This window comes from Narcine bancroftii, chromosome 3, assembly GCF_036971445.1.
Source record: "Narcine bancroftii isolate sNarBan1 chromosome 3, sNarBan1.hap1, whole genome shotgun sequence".
Taxonomy (NCBI): domain Eukaryota; kingdom Metazoa; phylum Chordata; class Chondrichthyes; order Torpediniformes; family Narcinidae; genus Narcine; species Narcine bancroftii.
In genome coordinates, this window is record NC_091471.1 from 336,905,334 (window position 1) to 336,931,785 (window position 26,452).

Here is a 26,452-nt window from a genome sequence, read left to right on the forward strand (position 1 = left end):
AATTATGAAAGGGATAGATAAAATAGAGGGAGGAAAATTGTTTTCACTGGTAGGTGAGACCAGAATTAGGGGACACAGCCTCAAGATTCAGGGGAGTAGATTTAAGACAGATGAGGAAAATCTGTTTTTCCCCAGAGAGTAGCGAATCTGTTGAATTCTGTGCCCAAGGAAGCAGTTGAAACTGCTTCATTAAACTTGTTTAAGGTTCAGTTAGTTAGATTTTTACATAAAATAGGAATTAAGGGATATGGGGAAAAGGCAGGTAGGTGGAGTTGAGTCAGTGATCAGATCAGCCATGATCTTATTGAATGGCAGAGCAGGCTCGACGGGCTGGATGGCCTAATTCTATTTTTTATTTTGTTATGTATGTTTAAAACTCATTCCAATGATCAGTTTCTCATGTTGAGTAAAAAAGACATTCTTGTTGATCCTAAATTTTGCCTGTGGTTTAATAATGTAGACTACATCAATGTTTCCCATTTCCCCAAACATTTTGTATATTTTGAATTTTATTTTCTGTTAGACACCTATAAGAATCAGAAAGCATTTAGGTATGACTAATCCATTTTGGTCTCTGCAAAGATCTCTTTCTACATAATGCAGAATTGAGTACATAATTCCTTGCTAATTGACTAACTCCAGAGAGAGACAGGAGTCCAACATGAATTAATTTGATATCCCACCAAGGATTGTTGCTCCATATAGTGCTCTAAATAGCATTAACTATTTTATTCAAAGCTTTATAGCTTGTTAAGGCAGGCCTTGAGTTACCGCTTGTCATCTGGATGTCTTCTGAAATCGCTTTTCTAAAACAAATATACTACCTTTACACTGAGGAAACTAAAGGAAAATGCTTCAGTTATTTAAAATCTAATGAGGGTGACTGAAAAAGCCACAGGTTTTTGAACTACTACCTGTGCAAAATTGTTTTCTTTTTAAATTGTGAAGTGAACCAAAAATTTGAGTTGTATTAATGCCAGTGTATCTACATTTCATTATTCCCTGTTTTCTTCGTGTGTGTATATGCAGGGCCTGAAGCTTCATCTATTATTCAGCAAGCAATTGATGTAAAGAATATTGCATTAGGGAACCATTGTTCAGCATATCTTCAAATTCTGGGTCTATACACTGCAGTGTAGAAAAATAGAAAACTGCTGCCGATGAACTTGCCGCTGAACTAAGGAAGCTATATGCACTTGGGGCTTTTGCAGGCCTTCCAGGAGGTGGTTGGTTAGGATAGTTTGGGGCTCAGCTGTCATTTATGTTCTGTCCTGTTTGATAAAAGGTCTGTGTTACAGAAGCTTCTTCCTTGGTTCCTCGAGGATGATCTAGCTCAGTAACAGTAAATAGGTTCCATTTTGGACATTTAATCTTTTTATCAATGTACATTTAGTATTTTTTTAATACTCATTTTACTTTTGATTGTTACTGTAAACCCAGTTGTCAGCCTGGGTGTGAGAGCGAGAAAAAAAATCCTGTTGAGTATTTTGTAGAAATTGATGTAATTTGCACCCCCATCCCATCATTTCCATGTTTTGCATCTTTAATGATACCATGCCAAAACTCTTTCAGGAATTAGTGTGACAGAGTCAAAGTTGTATAGCTCAGAAACAGGCTGTTTGGCCCAGAACAACCATTCCAAATTTTGCACCACTTATCCCTATTCCCTTTACCTGCATTAGGTCCATTGGCAATTCAAGTGCTTGTCCAGATAATTCCCAGAGTATCTACCTCTGCCATCCTCTCAAACAACATAATGCAGAATATAATAACTCTGCAAGGGGGAATTCCTCTTCAGATTCCCTCGATAATGCTTGGGACAAATACTTTTTTCCTGTAATCTCCTGTGCTCCACAGTTTTACATTTTTTGATCAAATAATTCATATGTAATTAAAGCACATTCCAAATTTTATTCAAGGTTATTTATATACATTATATTTTGGTTTGACCATGTAGAAATTCCAGCATTTTTTATACGTAGTTTCCCCCATTTCAGGGCATCATGGTGTTTGGGACAGTTGGCTTCACAGGTGTTTGTGAGAACTCGGGGACCATTAATTGCTTCATTGGTGCAGGTATAAGAGAGCTAAGCTTGCTTTGAAGCTTTTGTTGCTATTTTTCAACATGAGGAACAGAATTCTGCAATGAAAGTCCAAGTAGCCATTATGAGTCTGAAAACAAAACAAGAATAAAATTGTAAGGACATTACCCAAAGCCAAGGATTACTGAAATCAACTGTTTGAAACAACATTAAGAAGAAGGAGCGTACTGGTGAGCTCAGTAATTGCCAAAGGATTGGTAGGCCAAGGAAGACCTCCACTGTTGATGACAGAAAAATTCTCATAATGAATAAAAAACCTAAAAGCATGTCTGACAGAGCTACATCCACACCTGCCTCCTGAAGTGTTTTTGAAGTGTTTATGAATGGAAAACAATGAGTACAGTGCAAGATGCAAACCATTAGTTAGTCACAGAAACAGGATGGTCAGATTATAGTTTGCCAAGAAGTATATAAAACAACCTACAGGATTCTGGAAAATGGTCTTGTGGATAGATGAGTGCAAGATCAAATATGAAGGCAGAAATGAACTGCTTCATATGTGAAACATGGTGGTGGAGGTTTTATGACCTGGACATGTACGGCTGTCACAGGTACTGACATGCTTATCTTTATTGATGATGTAACTGTTGATGCCAGTAGCAAAATGAATTCTGAGGTGTATTCACATCCAAGTTATTAATATATCTCAAAGGCCCAAATGCAATTCCATAAACCACTAGTTACACACTTTGATCGGAATAAAATACCTTCCACCCCTATCCTCTGCCTTTCATTAGTAAGTCAATCTTGAATCCAATTTGTCAGCTTCCCATGGATCCTTTTGCACCAGCTTACATGTTGGACTTTATTAAAGGTTTCACTGAAGTTCATGTAGCCAATATTTATTACTGTACCTTAATATATTTAATTACCTCTTTTTATATAAATTATATAAAATTTGAGACTGTATTATCCATAGCATACAATCTGCTGGAGCTACTTCACTGATCGAGTATCATAAATGGGAGAAAAACAATTGTCAACGTTTCAGGCTAGATGATGAAGGGTTCCGACCCAAAATGTTGACATTCTTTTTCTCTCACTGATGATGCTTGGTCCACTGAGTTCCTCTAGCAGATTGTTGACCCAGGTTCCAGCATTTGGTCTCCCTGTATGGCTCCAGAACTGCCCACAAGCCACTTGGTATAGCCCAAATCAATACCTGCCTTTCAGTGTGCAAATAAATACTGTTCCATTAAAATTATTCCAGTAGTTTCTCTGCCGATGATGTAATACTCACTTTTCTCTGCTGCTCTTGGGAGGGAGGTGAGAAAAAAATTGCTGTCGTAATTGTGTTTGAGATTATTTTTTTAATCCTTGATATAGTGTGATAGAACCAACCCATATTAACAATTTAAAATTTTTTAGATCCAGGATATTTTTCTACAGATTAAAAATATAAGCATACAGTGATTTAGTATTTAGCATTTAATGCAGTAGAATGCCGAGCCAGTGGCCTAATGAATTTTATGTCAAATATCTTTGCCTAAGATGGTGTTCCTTTAAAGTGTGCAGATTAAACAAAATTAATGATTGAGGGTTTGTTATTGAGCTGTCACTGCTCACTGTGTTCTCACATGCTTTTGTGAACTTTCTCACCTGCCATGAGTATTTATATTTATATTCTGACATCTTGTTGGGGAGCTAGATTTGCTATTTTATTAATATGCAAAATAGTCAAGCTAACTTATTTTTGGTGCACCCAGAGCATAAGTTCCAAGTAATTTTGAGGGTTTAGGTTAGCGTGGCACTGTGGTACCCTCTTGTTAGAGCTGTTCGATATGGTGTATTTGATACTCTGGAGATAAAGCACCTGCATTTTCCCATTTACATTGTGCCCTAGTGTCATTTCAAAGCAAGTGTTGAAGCAAGGTATGCAGGAAGTGCATACAGATGAAATTGGATAAACAGTCACCTGTGCAACAAATAAGATAGCCATGTTTATATTTCAGAGATTATGTTTTTAAAAATCTTGTGGTGCTTTACTGACATTTCTTACTTGGGGATTTTTCTATAAAGAGAGAGAGCTCCTACTCAATGGTTTTCCTAAACCCAATGTCTGTACACATTTCATCCCCAGGATTGGAAACTGTTCATTTACCACTTCCTCACCCTTGAAACTTTTGGTTGTGAGTTGAGTTGATTCCACTGGTAATCATTTATGCCCCCTCTATATGTAGCCATATTCTTCCTGAAATCAGCTGTGTGATACCAGACACATTCATGTCTAACTTATTCCTTAGAATTTTAGTTGAGTTCCTCCAGAAGTAGAAAACACACAGAAATGCTGGAGGAACTCGGCCGGATTCAAAATATATTACTGACATTTCAGGCCTGAGCCCTTCTTCAGGGTATGGGAAAAAGCAGATTTCTGTCTGGGCAGCCTCCAATAATATTGCATTAACACTGACTTGTCTGGTTTCCGTTAACCATTCTTCCCTCCCCACTGCCCCTCCAACCCTCAATGTCTCCTTTCCTGTGCCTGTCTCCCTCTTCCATTTTCTCTGCGTCTCCTCTACCTCAGATCTGCATTCACAGAGCCAACCCCCACTCCTCTCCCATCAATTCTCACCTTTCCTTCTGGCCCACAAGAATCAGAAGCTCTCATCCCTTGACACTGCCACCTCAGGGGCTCCCTACCTGGGTCTCCACTTTGGCCCTGCAGATTTACAGGACCAAGCTCCTGACGTGGTCTCTTCTTAGCTCGTGAAACAGGTCTCCACTTTGGCCTCTGTGACCTACAGGATCAACCCTCTGACATAACTTTTCATCCTTAACCCGCCAATCCACAGGACCGGGCTTCAAAAGCAGGTCTCTTTTTCGGCCCCAGTGACCTAAAGGATCAAGCCTCTGACATGAACTTTCATCCAGAATTCAGTAACCGAAAGAACCAAGCTTCAAATGCGGGTTTCTATCTTGGTCCCTGTGACCTACAGGGCCGAGCCTTTGTCCCGAACTCCACCTTGGCTCTGTGAGTGCATGTGCCTCTCTCTCTCTCTCCACTCTCTGACTTTCCCAACCTTCTCCAACCTCCCTTGGACTCTTCCTACCCTCCACCTCCTGATCCACCCCATGATCCTCCCACCTTGACTCCTTCCACCCCATTGAACCTCCCCCTAATCCCAGCCTGGTCTTCACAATCCTCCTCCGACCTTCCCCTCTTGGAAACTGTACACTCTGTCCTCGGTACAGACCTCACATTCGTCCCCCTTTACCCACACCTAACGAGTTCCATGCAAGCCATGATGTTGAACTCTTCTTCTATCTGTTCTGTCTCCATGCTAACTTGCACAACCATGATTCTCCACATCCCCACTACAGATCCCTTCTCCTGCTTTAAAATGTCTTCCTCCTACCGGACTCCTCATTCTGGTCCTTATACCTGCCCTGGACCTTTATATTTCAAACTGCCACCATGACATCCACTGTGCCAACCACTATCCCCTTCACTCATTCCAATCTCGCCCCCTCGGAACGCCTGGCCCTCCACTCTCTCCACACCCGTCCAACCTCACCATCAAACCTGATGCTATTGTGGTCTGGTGCACTGACCTCTATCTGGCCCAAGCCAGACGACACCTCTCCGACACCTTGACCCCACCAAAACTTATCAAGCCACTGTATCAAGCACCAACTCTGAACTTCTCACCTCCAGTCCCCTCCCTGGCATGGCCTTCAATCTTATTGTTTCCCAACCCTGTTCCATCCTTTTCTACCTCCTACCCAAGATCCATAAACCCAATTGTCCCGGCAGGCCCATCGTGTCAGCATGCTCCTGCCCCACCAAATTGGTATCTGCTTACATTGTCTCGTTTTGTCCCTCCTGGTCCAGTCCTGCCCCACCTACATCCGGGATACGTCACATGCCCTCCATTTCTCCAATAACTTCCAGTTCCCTGAACTCGATCGCCTCATATTTACCATGGATATCCAATCCCTATAAACCTCCATTCCCCATACTGAAGGCCTCAAAGCACTTTGGTAATTTCTGAACAATAGAACCAACCAGTCCTTCACCACCACCCTCAACTGGCTGGCAGAACTTGTCCTCACCTTCAATAATTTCTCCTTTGACTCATCCCACTTCCTCCAAGTTAAAGGGGTAGCCATGGGTACCCGCATGGGCCCCAATTATGCCTGTCTTTTTGTTGGCTATGTGGAGCAATCCATACTACAAGCCTTCACCAGCAAGGCCCCTCATCTTTTCCTCTGCTACATTGATGACTATTTTGAAGCTGCCTCATGTACCCATGATGATGTCGTTGCCAGCTTCCACCCTAACATCAAATTCACTTGGTATCTCTCTTCCACCCCCCCCCCCCCACCATCTCTCCATCTCAGGAGACAAAACTCTTGACCAGCATCGTCTATAAACCCACCAACACCCACAGCTACCTCGGTTACACCACTTCCCACCCTGAACTGTAAGGATTCCATTCCATTCTCTCAATCCCTCCATCTCTGTCACATCAGGATGAGGACTTCCATGCTAGATCATCAGAGATGTCCTCCTTCAAACAGTGTGGCTTTCCCACTACCGCCATCAACTCAGCACTCCCCCGCATGTCCCCTATTACCTGCACATCTACCCTGGACCCCCTCCACCCAACTAGGACAGCATTCCTCATCCTCACCTACCACCAGACCAGCCTGCACTTTCAACACATGCTCCTCCGCCATTTATGCCACCTGCTACGTGATCCCATCACTAGATACGTTCCCCTCTCTGCCTTCTGCCGAACCACTCCTGTTATGACTCACTTGTCCATTCCTCCCTCCCCACCAATAATTCTCTTGGGACCTACCCCTGCACTTCCTCCCTCAGCTCTATTTGGGGCCCCAAACAGTCCTTCCAAGTGAAGCAACATTTCAGGGGTCATCTAATGCATCTGGGTGTTCCTAATATGGTCTCCTCTACATCGTTTTGTTGAGCAGCTTGGCTCTGACCACCGCAATATTGTGGATCTCCCAGTGCCCACCCATTTCAATTCTCCATCCCATTCCCTTGCCAACATGTCTGTCCATGGTCTCATGTACTACCAGACTGAGACTACCAGCAAATTGTTGGAGCACCCTCCAACTGGGTGGCATTAATATTGACTTCTCTGGCTTCCACCCCCTTCTTCCCCCGTCATCTCTCCATTCCCTGTTTCCTTTCGCAAAGACATGATAAATTTTGTCTAGTCCCTTATCATATCCTATTCCCTTAATGACATGGCTGTCGATGGTCGCATGTACTGCCAGACTGAGCCAAGGGACACAGGATTGGAAGAGGTAGAATCCTTATGGGATGAGTTAAGAAATGGCAAGGGTAAAAGGACCATTATAGCAGTTACATACAGGCCCCCAAACAGCTGCAAGGAGCTGGACTACAGTTACAGCTGGAAGAAGCATGCCAGAAGGAAAATGTCATAATTATTATAGGGGATTTTAACATGAAAAGGGATTGGGAAAGTCAGGAAGGTACTAGATCTCAGGAGAGACAGTTGTGGAATGCCTATAGGATGGCTTTTTGGAGCAGCTTGTCGATAAGCCCACCAGGGGATCGGCTGTTTAGGGTGCTGTGTAATGCACCTGAGGTGATTGAGGAACTAATGGTAATGGAACCCTTAGGAAGTAGAGATCATAATATGATTGAGTTCAATTTCAAATTTGAAAGGGAGAAACTGATACCAATATTTATATTGTCAATATTTCAGTGGAACAAAGGAAATTACAGTGGTATGGGGGAGGAACTGGCCCAAGTTGACTGGAAAAGTAAACTAGATGGAGGGGCGGCAGAGCAGAATTGAATGATATTTCTACAAGAAATAAGGGAAGTGCAGGATAAATATATTCCTAGAAAAAAGAAAATTATGAATGGAAAAATGGCACAAATGTGGCCAACAAGAGAGGTTAGGCCTAAAGTGAAGGCAAAAGGGAAGGACATACAAGGAAGCAAAAATTAATGGAAAAACAGAGGACTAGGAAACTTTCAAAAACTTAGAGAAAGAAACTAAGAAAGTCATTAGGAAAGCAAAAATGAATATTGAAAGGAAGTTGGCAAATAACATACAAAGGGATACTGTTTTTTCATATATGAAGAGTAAAAGAGAGACATGGGGATAGGGCTGATTGAAAATGATGCTGGAGAAATTTTAATGGTAGAGGAACTAAATGGGTATATTGTATCAGTTTTCACTGCGGAAGACATTAGTAATATACCTGATAATCAACAGTCTCAGGGAATAGAATTAGATACAGTCAAGATTACGAGAGAGAAAGTGCTTGGTAAACTAAATGGACTAAGGCTAGGTAAGTTCCCTGGGTTCTGAAGAAGGTGGCTTTAGAGATTTTGGAGGCATTGAAAATGATTTTCTAGGAATCAATAGACTCTGGCATGGTTCTGGAGGACTGGAAGGCCGCAAATGTGGTTCCACTGTTAAAGAAAAGAGGCAGAAAAAAGAAAATTACAGGCCTATAGGTCTGACATCAGTCGTTGGAAAATTATTTAATTTGATCCTCAAGGGTGAGGTTATGAAATACCTTGAGGTGCATGACATGATGGTTTCATGAAGCTGCCTGACCAACCTATTGGAATTTTTTTGAGGAAATCTCAAGTAAGATGGACAATGGAGAGGCTGTGGATGTTATGTATTTGGATTTTCAAAAAGCCTTCGATAAGGTGCCACATAAGAGGTTGCTTAATAAGATGAAAACCCATGAAATTACAGGAAAGATATTAGATTGGGTGGAGCATTGGCTGATAGGCAGAAAACAAAGGGTAGGAATAAAGGGATCCTGTTCTGGTTGGTTGCAGGGGTCGGTGTTGGGCTGCTTCTTTTTACAATGTACATTGATGATTTTAGATTATGGAGTGAATGGTTTTGTGGCTAAATTTGCAGATGACACCAAGATAGATGGAGGAGCAGGAAGTGTTGAAGAAACTGAAAAGTTGCAGGGAGACTTGGACAGTTTAGGAGAATGGGGAAAGAAATGGGAGATGAGATACATGATTGAGAAATGTACAGTTGTGCATTTTGGAAGAAAAAATAAATGAGCAGATTATTATTTAGATGGAGAAAAAAATTCAAAATTCAGAAGTGCAAAGGGACTTGGGGGTCCTTGTGCAGGATACCCTGAAGGTTAACCATCAGGTTGGATTAGCAGTAATGAAAGCAAATGCTCTGTTGGCATTTTTTCAAGAGGAGTAGTGTATAAGAGTAAGGGGATGCTGATAAGGTTCAATGGAGCACTGGTGAGACCTAGGTGCAGTTTTGGGCCCCTTATCTTAGAAGGGATGTACTGATGTTGGAGAGAGTTCAGAGAAGATTTATGAAGATGATTCCTGGAATGCAAGGGCTAACATATGAGGAGCGTTTAGAAGCTCTTGGTCTGTATTCATTGGAGTATAAAATGAGAGGGGATCTCATAGAAACATTTTGAATGCTGAAAGGATTGGACAGAGTAGATGTGAATAAGTTGTTTCCCTTGGTGGGTGAGTCCAGGTCAAGAGGGCACAGTTAGAATTAGAGGATTCCAATTTAAAACAGAGATGAGAAATTTTTTTGGCCAGAGGGTCATGGATCTATGGAATGCGTTGCCACATACAGATGAGGAGGCTCGATCATTGGGGGAGTTTAATGAGGAAATTAATAGTTTAGTCACGGTATCAGGTGATATGGGGAAAAGGCTGGAAATTGGAACTAGATGGGAAAATGGTTGAGCTCGTGGTGGAATGGCGGAGCAGATGCGATCTTGTGAACTCCTTATGTTGGTCTGGATTCCTCCTCCATTACATTCTGAAACTTTCTGAAATATCCTGCTTCTTCCTTTTCTGATCTTTTTTTCCCCTTGAAAAACGGCTCAGGCCCAAAATGTCGGAGATGTACCTTTGTTTCGTATAGATGCTGAATAGACCAGCTGAGTTCCTCCAGCGTTTTAGTGTGTTTACCTTTCTTCTCTCCAGTCCTCTTCTCCGCATGCAATTTATCACCTTTTGTCTGTTGATCTGTGCTCCTCCCCTGCTATTTCTTTTATTCAGGTGCTGCCCGGTTCTTCCTATACCGTGAAGAAGGGATCAGGCCTAAAATGTCGGTAATATCTGTATATCTTTGCTATGGATGCTATGAGACCTTGCCGAGTTCCTCCAGCATTTCTGTTTATTTACTGCAATCACAGCATCTGCAGACTTTCATGTTTCACCCCTCCAGAAGTAAAAACTGAGTTGGAGTTGGTTTTGTGACATAATTGCAACACGGCACAAAGATGTGATGTACTTTCTTGTGTCTCTTTCATTTAGTTTGAATGTAGACATCAGAATTTATGTGTTGAGCTATATTGTGCTGGATTTTCTGTTAGCCTAAAGTATTTTGGGATGTGAATGGCCAGATAGGTAAATGCTCTGCACTTAAGGATCCTAATGATTTTGAGCTATTTCCCAGTGGCAATTGGGTTTCAGCTGAATATCTCCACCACCAGATGTCCTGGTCTTTGATAGCTGTCAGTTGTGTGAGAAAAGCTTTAAAACATTTAAAAACATTCATGTAGTTTTAATATTTTTTAAAAATTATAATAAATAACTCGAATGCCTTTTTTTTCCCAAGTTTTTCTTGTGATTGGTTTCTGTCTGACATGGGTGGACTCAATTGGGTGAGTCTATTGGTGGAGAAGGAAGTCAGATGAATTGGTATGTAGTAGCAGTTGACCAAACAATATGTAGGCGCCTAAATGGCTGGCTGTTGGTGTTTAGATCAGACATAGCTGAACAATGTCAAATTTTCACACCAGAATGGATGTGTGGTGTATATTTTTTAAAAAAAAATCACTATTATATCTTCATTTTCTGATAATGGCTGTACATATCTTGGGGAAAAGAGAACATTTTGAGGTACTGTATCATCAATATTGCATTCAATTTGTATACAACTAGGTCTTACAAAAACGATGTAATAATAAGTAGTCCTCATTGAGATTAAAGATTGAAAGGGCTGCAAATTGCAGCAAAAAAGTTCATTTAGCCCAGAGAATTGTGGTACATGGTATTTTAATTATTGTAATTGTTTTAAAGAAATTAAATTATGATCTTCAACCTGAAATTTACAAGTTTCAACCAGCTTCTAGTTTTGTAAAGAACTATAGGGGTGGCTATGCCCAATCTGAGCTGTTGACTCTCGTCAATCACTCCTTACCTCTCTCATTAACCTACCCATGTTAGCCTTCTGATTGTACCAACCTATTGCGCCTGTTCAATTCCCAGTGATCAGGTGGCCTCTTTCATAGCTGTTGTCAAAGTATTCGAGGGCCGAAGGGCCTGTACTTTGCTGTAGTGTTCTATCTTCAAACAGGTCAAATGAATGATCAGGCTCAAAGTATCACACTGTAGGCACTTTCAGATGGCCATAATACCCGACTGTAAAGCCGCACATTATACTCCTGTGCGGCTGTATTGTGGCCATCTGAAACGGGAGAAGCCGGCCAGGAGGTTTACTCACCCAACCCTTCTCCAGGAGGTATAATATCCTGCTTGGAGTATCCTCTGTTGCAGCTGAGAGCAGCCGGGCTGCCAGGGGGCGGGCTGATGACGTCGCGGTGACGTCGTCATCCATTGACTCTTGGTTCGGGGGAGGCACCGGCAGCGCGCGTCGGGCAGGCGAGGGGGAGAGACCGGCAGCGGGAGTCAATTCATGCCTGAGTTGTTTGTCAGACATGCCCTGACACGCTGTAAAGACGTCAAGGCAGTGTGGGTGGGACTAGACCACTGTCCTGAGTAGCCAGATTTTGCTGCTAGATGGCTATCAGTCAGCTGGCACATTCAAGTGCCAGAAAGGCATCCACTCTGTGGCCACCTAAACATGCCAGCTGAACTCCTGGGAACACCGAAAAGTGGCTTGTGAGGCCATACACCTGTCCCACTATTGTCCCGACAGCTTTGAGAATCGGAGACTTTAAGAGCTATTAAAATTGATTTAAAATGTTTTAAAATATTTCAAATAAATGTATTTATCAAAAACCTATGCATAATATGAAATTTAAAAAGTAAACAAAAACATTTAGCCAATTTATTGTTTAATAACAGGCCAGTGACCCAATTTCAAATGACTGAGACCCCTTTGTGATTAATGTAAAGCAGCATGTCCAAATACATGTTGTATCTGCCCCCTTGGCTCATTAGCTGTAGAAAGCCTTGCACACAAAGGGATGGTAGGGAATGACAAACTGACTAAATTGACATCCATTGCACTCATGCACTTCTGACTAGCCATCAACATGATCTGGCCCATTTCATTGTGGCCAGGTTAGTAGATGAACACACCTGCCCTCTAAACACCTGAGATGAGGTGTCCTGTTATGCAGGAGGTCAACAATACGTAGGATTATGGGTTTTGTGAAATTTGTAAGATTTGAATTTTTCAAATCAACATTATGTAACTGCAAGAGACTATTTGGCCTTTTGACCTCATTCCAGCTCACTGCAAATGCATTTTAGTAAATTGCAATCCTTTTCACATAATTCTGCATGAGAAAGGGAGAAAGAAAACCTTAGTCTCCTACACTCCAGATTGAAAGTCTATAAATCTGTTCTCCTTTGGAGATGATGAATGAATGACCTATCTCAGTTGCTCTGTGAAAAAGATATTCCCCAATGTCAACACTGGCTCTTTTACCAATCACTTTTAATTTATATCCTCTGGTTTTCTGCCAATTGAAATATGTTTGTTTTCTCTCCGTCTGGACCATTTTTTAAAATTATGAACAATTCCATCCAGTCACTTCACAATCTTTTTGTTGCACAGAGAGCAATTCCTGCTTCTCTGATCTAGCCATGCAATTCATTTATTTTACCTCTGGAATCATTCCATTAAACCCTTTTTAGTAAAATCTGTTACCTATAATGCAGTAACTTGTATTGGACATAAAATGTTCTAAGCATAATATCTTTATCAAACTTGAGATGCTATTTGTTTTTTTAATTATTTCTTTAAGCAGTTCAGACATTTTCATAGCTCAAGCATAATTCCAATGAACTTGTACACCTTTTAAGTTTCATTAGCCATGTATCTACTACCTAAACCATTAACCTCACTTTAATTTTCTGGAGTTTATCACTATCCACACTGTGTACACACTTAACAGTTTCATGTCTATTGTAGATTTCAAAATGATACTTAATGCAGACATATCCCAAGTCAAAACAGTAAACTACTATTCACCAGACTTTCTTTTCCATTTTGTATCCACATTGCTTTTTAATCCTAAGCTTCAATTTGGTTGACAAGCTTTATCAAATGTCATTTGAAAGCTGGTACACATTGACCTCGTCAACCTCCAGTGTTACATTTAAAAAAAACTCAAAATGAGTTGGGTAACACAGTTTGCTCTAAAAGCTTTATTAAAAAGTATCTACTAGTCTTTCTTTATTTTCTTATACTTCTCCAATTGACAATTCATTTTGTTCTTGATTTTGTTTACACAGATTCTGAACATTGTTAAGCTTTTGAATTTCTTGGGTTTACTTTGAACATTTGCTATCCTCCAGTACTGTGGCACTAGCTCAGTTTAAGAAGGGGTAATTTCATCGGGTTAAATGGCCTATTGCACATCAACAATTCTGTAAAATATTCTACCTAATATTTCTGCAAATTTGGTCCTTAAAGCAGACACATACCATCTATACCTGGTGAAGTATCTCCCTCTTATTTGTCTGCCTTTCTCATCTTCATCTTAACCATAATTTATTGTAATTTGGGTAGTATCTTCTTTGGAATGCAGAACACTGTTTTAGTACCCCTTTTGTGACTTACTTGCCTATAGAGATATTATTTAGTCTTATTTCTCCTTGTCATTAATTTATTTGCCTTTCACTTCCCTTTTATGTTGGCTTTCAGGCTATACTCTTATTCTCTGCCTTTTTTAAACATCTGCCCCTTTAGTCTTTGTCCTTTTTCTCATTGTACTTATCCATTTTATGCATGTCTGTACTTTTATTTCTGTACTATCAATATTCATACGTGTCAGTGGAGAGATTAAAGGTGGGAATATGGGAATAGAAAAAAGGTTTTGGAAAAGGCTATGCTGGTAGTGAAGTATTCAAAAAATAAATTACTGCTCTTAACAAACATCATTCCCAAGGACCCAACTGAAAGGAGAGCATGAAATGGTGTGATATATGTGGACTTGAGCCAACCAGTGCAGCACATTATTACTATCGGGATTATTCATGAGAATAACATACGAGTCTCATGTACTTTTGCAATCTGTCACACAATGGTCAACCTGCTGTTCTATTTGTGCTTGATTTCCATTAATCACTGGATGGGCTGCTTGAATTTATTGTATTTGCTTCATTTGAGAGATCGTAAATAAGAATCTTAATCACCTATGATTCCAGCTTGAGGAAAACAAAATTAATTGGAACATTGATTTAATCTTTGATGCTCCGTGTTCCTAAATAGCTCACACAAAAAAAAGAACATGAAGAAGACAGCAAAAGTTGTTGCCATTCTTTGAATCTACGTGCATATGTGATCTTTGCTTCAGTTGAATGTCAGTTTAACTGTCCCTGTAGCCTCTAACAAGGTTGTGGGTTTTGAGCTCCAGAGATGAGCATACCGTGTCTTGACTGGCATTACAGTGTAAAAGAAAGGAGTGCACCACTGCCAATTTGTGGAGAAATATTAAACTGAAGCCCCTTCTGTGTGTAGACACAGCAGGGCATCTGCTCCATTCACTTAATAGCCTTGACCATTAGATTAACCATCAGATTAACATCAAATTGGTACAATCTTCCTAAAATGTAATGTGCACAGAATTAGTAATTGCAGAAAGAATTTGTTTTAAAGAGAAGTCCAGAGATCACTGACTTGTCAGTCGACAAGTCCCAGGATGTGTTGTGCAATTTGTATCATTTGACTTTATCAATAATTCCTTCCATGAGAAAGGAAAGACAACAAAGGAGTAACAAAAGATGGTTTGTTTTGAATCATCCAAATTAATTTTGATCCCACTGTTGCCTTTCCTCAGATTCAACAAATTGCTTGAAAAAGGATTTAGTTAATATCAAACCTGCAGTGTGGGATAATCTATAAATGACTTTACAAAAAGCATTGGGCCATTTAAACATGATACCGTCCCCGCCTCTTTGGTTTTTAGAGTTGCTGCATTTACTTTGCGTGATCTTTTGAAACCAGTCAATCTAGAGGCAGGGCTGTTGTGGCCAGATCAACAGCAAACTGGTCTCAAACAAGTTCAGACCTTGAGGCCCTGCCCTGCTTGCCTTTTGACTGGCTGATGTCATCAAAACCTTCTAAAGTGTATCTGAGAGTCATGCTTTTAAATTGTTCAGAAATAAAGTTTTAAAAATTGCATCCTAATGTACTGGAAATTATATTGTACCATTGAAAGACAGAAAATCTTTCTACACTTGTTTGAGTCCTGGAAATCAACTGGAGAGAAGTATACTTTGACGATAATGTATTGAACCTGACATTACTATATTTTTTGTTCCTTCTCATTTTAAATCTTGCACATGTTCACAATAGGCTTCAGGTTTAATACATGAAAACTTTCAAATTAATAAATTCCAGTATTGCAAATACCTTTCTGTCTTGTCAGTATGCCAATATAGCCAATTGCTACCATCAGGAAGGTGGTACAGGATCCTGAACACATACATTCAACATTACAAAAACAGCTTCTTCCTCTCCACCATAAGATCACTCTCACCTCAAGCCCTGGGTGAGCCTGTACTTCTGGTTGTTGTTAATAAGTCCTATGTTACAGTTATGCATCTGTATCTGAATCCAGTTTATTGACTTGAACGTGTGTGATGAAATCTGATGTTTTGCAGTAGCAGTATTGTGCAGAATAAAGTGCAAAATTACCATAAACTACAATTCCTTAAGTTTAAGATTTTTTAAAAAAATAAATAATGTGCAAAAAAAAAAGGAGAAAAAGTGAGGTAGAGTCCATAGAGTCATTATCTGTTCAGAAATCTTATGGTGGAGAGGAAGAAGCTGTTTTTGTAATGTTGAATGTATGTGTTCAGGGTCCTGTACCACCTTCCTGATGGTAGCAGTGAGAAAAGTGCATGGCTTGGGTGTTGAGGGTCCTTGATGATAAAAGCTGCTTTCCTGAGGCTTCACCTCTTAAAATGTCCTTAATGGAGTAAGGAATCATGCCCATGATGGCGCTGGTTGAGTTTACAACCCTCTGTAACCTCTTTCTGTCCTTTGCATCTCCAGAATGCTTTCCACGATACACCTGTAGAAATTTGCAAGAGTGGTGACATATCAAATATTCTCAAACTCCTAATGAAATATAGCTGCTGGTGTTCCTTTTTCCTGATTCCATTGACATGATGGCTCCAGCATAGTTTCTTCAGAGATCTTGACACCCAGGAATTTGAAGTTTCTTACCCTCTCCACTGCTTCGATGAGGGCTGGTTTGTGTTCTTCTGCCTTCTCCATGCTGGGTCCACAATCAATTCCATCGTTTTGCTGATGTTGAGTTTAAAGTTGTTATTGTGACACTACTCATCTATCTCACTGCTGTACATTTCCCCATTGCCAGCTGCAGTTTTTGCCAACAACCCTGGTGATATTGGCACATTTGTAGATGGCATTTGCCTAGCCACACAGTCATGAGTGTTGAAATAGTGGGCTTAGCATATAATATGCCCCTGTGTTGATCGCCAGTGAGGAGGAGATGTTGTTACTGATTCACACTGACTGTGGTCTTCTGATGAGGAAGTCAAGGATCCAGTTGCAGAGTGTGGTACAGAGGCCCAGGTTTTGAAGCTTACTAACCAGCACTGAGGGGATGTAAAAGATAAAAGTCTGCAGACGCCATAGTTGACAATGCTGGAAACACTCAGTAAGTCAAATGGTGTCCTTTATATTAGCAAAGATAAAATTACATTACATAAATTACATAACTAATTTTGGGCTTTAGCCCTTCATCAAGGTATGGAAAAATGTTGGTAGGAGTCTGAATAAAAGAGTAAGGGAGGAGATGTGGTCACAAAGCAGAAGAAAGTAGGTTGATACAGCAGCAAGCAAGGGGAGGAGGCATGGCTAGCGGAATAGAGAGGGAAGGGGGTAGAGGGGGAAAGGGGACCAGGTGAACAGAAACCTGAAAAGTCGATGTCCAGCTGGAGAGTACCCAGACAGAAAATCAGTTGTTGCTCCTCCAATTTACGGGTGGTTTTGGTGGGATGGCACATAAGGTCATGGACAGACATGTGAGTCTGGGAATGGGAAGCAGACCTGAAATGGTTGGCCATTGGGAGGTCCCTGTCACTGCTGTGGACAGAGTTAAGGGGCTCAGTGAAGCAATTTCCCAGTATGTGCCCAATATAGAGAAGGCCACAAAGGGAGCACCAGATGCAGTAAATCAATTCTGCAGATACACGAGTGAAGTGTTGCTGCACTTGAAAGGCCTGTTTGAGGCCACTGACTGTGGTGAGGGAAGAGGTGTAGGCGCAAGTGTGACACCTCCTGGGGTCACAGGGGAAGGGTTGGGTGGGGGTGATTGGTGGTGAGAGATGAGTGCACGAGGGAGTCAGAGAGTGGAGGAGAGGGGAAGATGTGTCCAGTTGGTTTTGAAAATTGATGAAAAGCAGTCTAATGCAAGGATGAGTGGAAAGCAAGTGAGATGGTGGTGACAGACAAAATGTAGTGGGCCCAGGCCTTTGCTTAGATATGTGTTAATTCAGGCCAGGACCAACCTCTCAAAGTATTTAATTACAGTGGATTTGAGTGTTAATTGGCATAAGTCATTGAGGCAGCTCACCCTTCTCTTCTTGATTGATGCCCTATTAAAGCCAGTGCTCAGCCAACCTGATGTTAGCTTGGTTGCAGAATGTTAACAAAATGCAACCAGGATGATGGGGAAAACTCCCCTGGCACAGAGAATGGATGACACTTGATCGTCAGATTGTTGGAGCAGGACTGAAACATGCGGGAAATTACAGATGTAAGCAACAATAACTACAATGTTGAACCTACATGTATTCTGGTCAAATCAAATGTGAATTAATTACACTGGACAACTTTTTTTCAAAAGTTTGCTTCCTGAACAAGAGATCATTTCAGATTTGGTGTATCAAGTAGGAAGTTGGAGAAACATTAAATTAATTTTTATTGAATTTAGCAAGTGTAATTCCGTAATAATGCTGACACATTGTGCTTGTTCAACTCACCTAAAAATGTTTTGTCGCTGATTTTGGTTTGTACTCTCGTGTCAGTGTCCGACAGTGGTCAGCCAGCATTGAGGGATTCCAATTGTCCTGATACCTCTTTTCCACGCTCACAATCTCCTAGTGAAACCTTTCACCATGTTCATCACTGACTGCAACAAGATTAGCAGGGAAGATATTCATGTACGAATGCAGAAAAGTTGATTTTCATGATCAGCTGCCCAAAATCCATAAAATACACCCAAAAGTGTTCAAGAAGCAAAATCTTTGTAGTCTAGTAATCTAGGGAAAGTTGGGATTTATTTTGTAGAGCCAATGAGAGGATAGGTGATCAGAAGGATTTTGTAATTATAACTTTATTTTGAAAGAACGACCATAAAATAAAATAATTTTTCTTTAAGTAACTCAATTCGAGATCAGTTCTAGGTCACACAAATAAATAGGAAAGCATCTTGACTATTCTAATTAAAATAAGGATGGTATTAGATTCAAAATGGAGTCAGGTAATGTAGTCAGAAAAAATAGCAAGCTTGAGGACTGGGTGCAATTTGATCGTCACAAGAGAGGGCAAAGAATAAACTTGCATAGAAGTGAATTATAAAAAGCTTCTACAAGTATATTTTTTTAAAAATTAGTAAAATCAAATGAAGATTCTTCTAGTTCTGAATTAATGGAAGAATTTGTAATGGAGAATTAAGAAAATGCATTGGTTTTGTGTTCACAGAAGTGGACAAAGGTAATTTCCTCAATGCAAGGGATTCAAGATTATTATGAAAAGGAGAAATTAAAAGAAATAAATTAATAGTACTTGAGAAATTCATTCAACTGAAAGGTTCTAAATCCCTGGTAACTTGCATCCCAGAAATTGCTTTGACGGGGGTGGAGGCATCTATCATCATCCAGAATTCTACTGATTTATGGAATGACATCTGCAGAATGAAGGGTGGTAAAGCAACTTCACTATTTAAAAACTTGCACATTGGTGGTATACTGACATGTATGTCCATGGCCTCATGTACTGCCTGTAAAATTAGGGCCAACAACACCACCATGTATTCACCTCAGCAGTCTCCAACTTCTCTGGTCTCTGTTAACTCCATCCACTGGTCTTTCCCTTTTCCTCATTCTATCTCCCTTTCTCCAGCTCCCCACTCCATTCTCTTTTCTTAGAAAACTGACTTTCTTCACCCTCTGCCCTCTCTCCCATCTCAGCTGCTTTCTCTTCTACCCTCCCACCTATATCCATCCATCTGTTAACTGATAGCCTGTGTCATCCCCTGCCTCCACCCATCTTTTTATACAGGTGCCTGTCTGATTTTTGAGGAAGGATTCAGGCCCGAAACGTACTGTGAATGTTGCTTGGCCTGCTGAGTTTCTCCAGTACTTTTGTGAAATGCACTGAAAGGAGAAACCTTGGATTTGCAGACTAACCAAATAGAACATGCTGGAATCTATTTAAAAAAAAGATAAATGAACACTTCAAAAATAGCAATGGGATAAGACGAAACCATCAGATTTATGAAAGTGTTACCTTATTTCACTGGAGTCTAAGGGATGTAACTAGTAGAACCGATAAAGGATGTGGATGTTGTTGCTAGAAGGTGGGAGGTTTTGAAGGCGAAATAACAAGAGTTAGGCAGTGCATGTTTATATTAGGATGAAGGGCAAGTTTAACAAACTGTGGTGATGAAGGATATTGAAGTTCTTTCAGGAAAAAGGAAGCATATATCATAATTAAGGAGTCAAAATCAAAAAAAAAATCCCAAGATGTATAAGAGGTTTAAAAAGTGAAATTTGAAGGGCAAAATGAGGACATGAGATGGATCTGGGAGGCAGGATAAAGGAAAATCCAAAGTGTTTCTACAGGTCTACCAATAGTGGCTAGCGAAGGAATTGGGCCCATTAAAGATCAACAGGGCTGTTTTTCTATAGCGTCACAAGAGATGGGTGGGAATTTGAATGAATCTTTCTCATCACTTTTTACTGTGGTGAAGATCATGGACGCAAAGGAATTGAGGGAAACCATGTCCTGGACTAAATTACTAGAGAGGAGATCTTGGCAGCCTTGGAGTGTATTAATGAGGCCTAAATCCCAGGTTCTGATGAAGCATATCCTCTCACCTTGTGGGAAGCTAGGGAAGAAATTGTGAATGGCTTTGCTAAGATTTAGTCTTTTTTCCAGGCTGTGGGGTGTTATTTTAAAAAGGGTAGCAAGGACAAGCCAGGCAACTAAAAGCCAGTGAGCTTTACGTCAGTGATCAGAAAATTGCTGGAGGAGTTTCTGAAGGACAAAATTTACCAACATTTGGGTGATCAGGGACTGATTGGAAAGTCAGTATGACTTCATACATGGAATTTCATGTGCTACAAATCTGAAATGTTTTTTGAAGAGGTGACAAAGAGGATTGATGAGGGCAGGGTAGTAGACATTATGTATATAGACTTTAGCAAGGCCTTTGACAAGGCCCCATGTAGCTGGTTAGTCTGAAAGGTTAGATTACCTGGGATCTAAGTAGAGGTGATGAATTAGATTCAAAACTGGCCTAGTAGAAGGTAGAGGATTGTTGTGGCAGCATGTTTTTCTGAATGGAGGCCAATGACCCATGGTGTGCGAATACGATCAGTACTGAGTCCACTGTTGTTTGCCATCTATAATAACTTGCAGTGATGCAGTTAACATGATTAGTAAATTTGTGAATGGGATACCAAAACTAATAATGCAGTGGACAGTGAGGAAGGGCCTAGATCCATGGCAGGATCTAGATTAGTTAGAAAGATGGGTCAAGGAGTTGCAAATTTAAATCTGAAAGTGTGAGGCAAGTCCAAACAGGACAAGCGGATGATGCTATAGCCTTGCCTCTTCACTCTGTCCTGGCTTACCTGGAGAACAATGCCTCATACGCCAGGCTGCTATTGACTTCAATTTGGAGTTTAATATGATCATTCCCCAGAGGCAGGTGGCGAAGCTGTGTGTGTACATGTATAATTTGTGTGTCTATACTACACATACATACTTATGTGTGTGTGTTTACATGTGCATGCGCACACATGTGTGTGTGTGTGTGTTTGCATCTATGTGTGTATATGTATATAAGTATATGTGTGTATGTAAATAAAAAAGGTGGTGCTGAAGTATTGAAAACTTGCAGCTATGAAACACACCATTGACAACATGTCCACAATGTTTTAACAATCTCAGTAACAAGGACCTTCACCTTTTCAAATGTTGGCTATAATTTCAAAATTATCTTTGCTAAATAGTGGCTGATTATTGTCAAGTATACTCGAGATGGCAGAGGCCGACAGCATCGAATCCACGCTGCTGAAGATCAAACTGCGCTGGGTAGGTCACGTCTTCAGAATGGAGGACCGTCGCCTTCCCAAGATCGTGTTATATGGCGAGCTCTCCACTGGCCACCGTGACAGAGGTGCACCAAAGAAGAGGTACAAGGACTGCCTAAAGAAATCTCTTGGTGCCTACCACATTGACCACCGCCAGTGGGCTGATCTCGCCTCCAACCGTGCATCTCGGCGCCTCACAGTTCGGCGGGCAGCAACCTCCTTTGAAGAAGACCGCAGAGCCCATCTCACTGACAAAAGACAAAGGAGGAAAAACCCAACACCCAACCCCAACCCACCAATTTCCCGCTGCAACCGTGTCTGCCTGTCCCGCATCGGACTTGTCAGCCACAAACGAGCCTGCAGCTGACGTGGACATTTACCCCTCCATAAATCTTCGTCCGTGAAGCCAAGCCAAAGAAAGAAAGAAGACTGTCAAGTAGGCAGAGTTATCAATGACATTGAACATTTCTAACCACAGCTTATCAAGAAGCAAACAACACGTTGTTAGAGAACTTTTAAACATTTAAGATTGCTTAATAAAGATGAGCATGTATGCATTATTATTTATTTGAACTGCATCAGAAACTCAATTCCCATGCATAGTCTCATTCTAAAAGACCCCAAAATATTAAACTATGTTTTCATAGAAACTTTAGGGCTGCTTCACTGACCAACTTCAGGATCTCATCTTGGTGTCCAAGTAATTATCAAATATGGTGTCAATTTTCAATCTTAATTCTAGTAAATGCTGATACTTTTGTGTCACAATCAAGTTGCAGATTAATTCAACAGAACTATTTACTGTCTGAAATTGCTTTCCTAATTTATGCATTTCTCTTTTGGATGTGCTTTGATATAATTATTATGATCATGCAGGCAGATTGAAGAGAATTGCATCTGCTGAACAAGTCCCACAACATGCATACATTCCTGGAATATTCTCAATTGAATGAAAAAGTACCGAAAATTTGTGGAATATGGACCAATGCATCAAATATGTTGTTGAATGATTTAAACATGTAAACAAACTCCACTGCAGTTGTCCATTAGATTACATGGGTGCCACAACTGAAAAATGTGAAATTACTGCCCTATAATAGTTTGCTTCTCTTTTGTAATTGTTTTTCTGATGCTCATCTGCTTTCTACAGTTCTGTTCCATGTGTCAGAAGACTGGTGCCGCTTTAGGCTGCTACATTAAAGGCTGCCCTCTTAAGTACCACTTTGTCTGTGCTGTAAATAGTGGTAAGTATGTTTCCAGTTATTGTGAAAATAAAAGTTGGTTTTTATTTTTTGTGATGCAATCAGCTTTGAAGAACCGAATGCAACCATCTCAACAAATAATGTGGACATGCTTTGTTCATTCAAGGAATGGTGATGATGGCATTAATGACCCATTTTAATCTGGACATTATTCAGCTAATTTAAAGGACTATTTTTGCACAAATTTAAATTATCCAGAAATCCCAGGTTAATCATGTGTATTAAAATGGAATTTAACGTAAATTTAAATGAATCATTGAGCCATGTATAATTTACGCCATCATTTTAAACAATATTCAGGTTTAATGTGATATAACTGAAAATGATGCAGAGCTGGGGCACTTTTTATTAGTCCATTAATACTAGTTAGAATTTGACTGTAAGAGGTGCTTAGGTAATTCCTGCCGGAGGTAAATCTGTCTGCCTTGCAGCAGGCAAAAATAAATTTCATATAATATGACACTGTTATTACTTGAGTCTTAGAAGTGCAAGACCATGTTTAATGTATTAAAATGAATATCCTTCAAGAAAGTTGTACTCAAGCTAATGTGATTTATTGCACAATGTATCTTGTTGCTTCTTCACCTCCTCAGCTCTCATCATTATTCTGATAGCAATGAACAGCCATACACAATTCTACAGTTCAAAATATTTATGGTTTGATTTGGAGGAGCAAGATCTTGCAGATGCTCAGCTGGTGATTGTGAGCCTCTAATATGAACATTTCACACTCCCATTACTCTTTGCTGAATTCTCACTGGCATTACTAATAAAATGTATTTTTATTTCCAGTGAGGAAATAGATTTTGTTTAGAAGAGTGATTCTATTATTTGAATAGGGGATAGGGTAGAATTCTCTTCTCTGGCAGAGGGAAAAAAAACATTAAAGCACAATGAGAAAGCTTGGACATGACGTGAAAAGATGGGCCAGTGAATGGGAGCTGTCAGCCAATACAGAAAATTTGATGCATTTGATTGATAGATCCATTATCCTGTTATTGTCTTTGATGTGCTGAAGACTTGGTATTACAAAAAAAAACCATGGTGCTTTTGCTTCTTTCCATCTGTTAAAAGAGGAGCTGAAGCATAGCTCAATAAAAGACTAAAATCATCTCTATGACAAGTAGTAGATGCATATGATGGCCAGATTTATGGAGGAAAGCTTTTTAATTGTCTTCTCACGCAGAACATCACATAACTAATTAAGGGGAGCACCAAATCTAGCAAGGATAGGATATTTACGTTGGAAAGGACAACTCAAATTTTATGGAGATTCCCTTTTCATTGAAGTGGAATTCTGACCCAATATTCAGTGCACAGAACTGTCCCTTACAGTTCAGTCAATATTATAGAACCAATGGACAAATTGTTCCAGCTTTCCCATTGACAAGATCAAGCAGGCAAGGGTGCCCGCTATCTCCAACCCTGTTCATACTAGCCATGGAGACACTAGCCGAAGCCATTCGCCAGGATCCAGGCATTAAGGGTTTTAGAGCAGGCCAGGAGGAACATAAAATCAATTTATTTGTTGATGACGTACTGATATATCTGACAGACCCAGTGAACTTGTTGTCTAAACTGCGCTCTACTTTGGGGGACTGTGGGGAGATCTCTGGCTACAAGGTAAATTGGAACAAGAGTGAAATGATGCCATTCACTAAGGAGGATTTCAGTCAATGCCAAGAAAACGGTTATTTAAAGTGGCCACAAAACTGGATCAAATATCTGGGTGTCAGAATAGATGATAACTTGAATAATTTATATAAACTACATTTGAGAGAATCAAGGAGGACTTAAATAGGTGGATGTCCCTGTCCATAACCTTAGTGGCCAGGGTCAACTGTATTTAAATGAATGTGTTGCCGAGGCTCCAGTACCTCTTCCAGACATTGCCTGTGCTTTTCCCCAGGGATTCTTCAAAATTTGCTCTCATGAATAAGGACATTTCTATGGAATGGAAAGGTAGCCAGGGTCTCTATGGAAAAATTGACCTAGGATTACAGTTTAGGTGGATTATAAATCGTAGACTTCAGGAAGTACTATTGAGCGGCCCAGTCAAGATACATCACCTCATTCTTTGAAGGGGGAGGAGTGCCAGCCTGGGCACAAATTGACCTGCATGTGGTGGGCGAGAAGGTAGTAGAGGACTTTATTTATAAATGGGATGCCAAATTGTTATCTGGGAAAACAGGCAGCCCTATACTAGAAAAGAATTCTCATTTGGAATAAAAACAATCATTATGTAGGTATCAAAGTGGGTCTGTTCCCAAAACCACCCCTAACAAGATTCTCGACACCTGGCTTTGTAATGGCGTCAGGAGCATAAAGGACTGTTACGAGCAGGGGCAACTAATGTCATTTGAACAACTCAAACATAGACATGATTTATAAAATAAGACGTTCCACTGCTACCTCCAGATAAGATCTTTTCTTCAGGACAAATTATGTCCAACTATGGGCCTACCAGAGTTCAGTGACATGGAGGCCATGATTGGAATAGGAATAGGAATAGCAATGGATGAGCAATGCTGGGGACCAGCATGACTACAACCATTAATGTGCGGTACAGGCTGGTGCAGTATAATATTCTGCACCAGCTGCACCTGACGCCGCAAAAATTGAACAGAATTATCAGATCAATAGTGTCGTTGTGGCATTGAAACAGGAAGCTTTGTGCATGCAACCTGGATATGTACTAAGGTGAGGCCCTTTTGGGTGGAACTAGGTCAAGTCCTAGGAAAAATTATAGGCAAAGAATTCCTGCAGAAAACTTACAATGAATCGGACTCCTGCCTGAGTATTGCAGGCTGGAACACGAAAATGCAAAGTTGTGTTCCCCTGGAGAAAATTACTTACAATTTAAGAAAAAAGTATGATACTTTAAAAAAAAATTTGGCACTCGTACTTAAATTCCATAGGAGCATGACTAAAGTTTGGTTCGTCGTGCCTTGCCGCTCTACCTTCCCTGTCTGTTCCTCAATTGGTGGGGGGATGGGGGGGGGGTTCATTCTACCCCAACCAGGTGAAGTCAAGAAAGCAGCCTGAGCTCTGGCCACCGTGCCGTGACAAACACATAAAACCCACGTTTCACACCCATATTGTAAATGTCTTCACTATTGTGTATAACTGTGGTTGTTAAGTGTTAAATGTTGAGGGTCGGGGTGGGGGGAGAAGGAAGGGGGACTGTAAGACCTTGAACTCTGCAGAGAATTTTGTATAGAAATGATAGCTGTAAACTGTAGTTAATGCTGATATTGTTAATATTGACATTGATAATATTGATAACTGGATTCAAGTTTGGAAAAGCATAAATAAAATATATTTTTTTTAATTATCTAATAAATATAGAAAGTGCTGGGTATATTCAGCATGTTGGGCAGCATTCTATGGAGAGTGAAACGGGTTGTTTCAGGTTGATGACCCTTCAGCAGAATTGTAGATCTTTATAGTGCAGAAAGATGCCTTAAACTTTGTGCCTTTATTAGCTTTTTGTAAGAGTATTGACTGAATTTACGGGAGTTAATTAAACACAGGCAGTCCCCGGGTTAAAAACGAGTTCCGTTACCTAG

General features: G+C 40.4%; 1 protein-coding gene across 11 annotated transcripts in view; it reads left to right on the forward strand.

Moving 5' to 3' along the window:
• Positions 1-26,452, forward strand: part of LOC138759275 (serine-rich adhesin for platelets-like) — a 75,688-nt gene that overhangs the window by 12,646 nt on the left and 36,590 nt on the right. For 10 of the 11 annotated variants that reach the window (XM_069929437.1, XM_069929439.1, XM_069929433.1 and 7 more), the window contains one exon: positions 22,772-22,865. In XM_069929437.1, the coding sequence (XP_069785538.1) occupies positions 22,772-22,865 (94 nt within the window). Of the gene's footprint in view, positions 1-1,029; positions 2,818-22,771; positions 22,866-26,452 lie in introns of those variants that run through there. The other variant, XM_069929441.1, reaches the window with a different exon arrangement.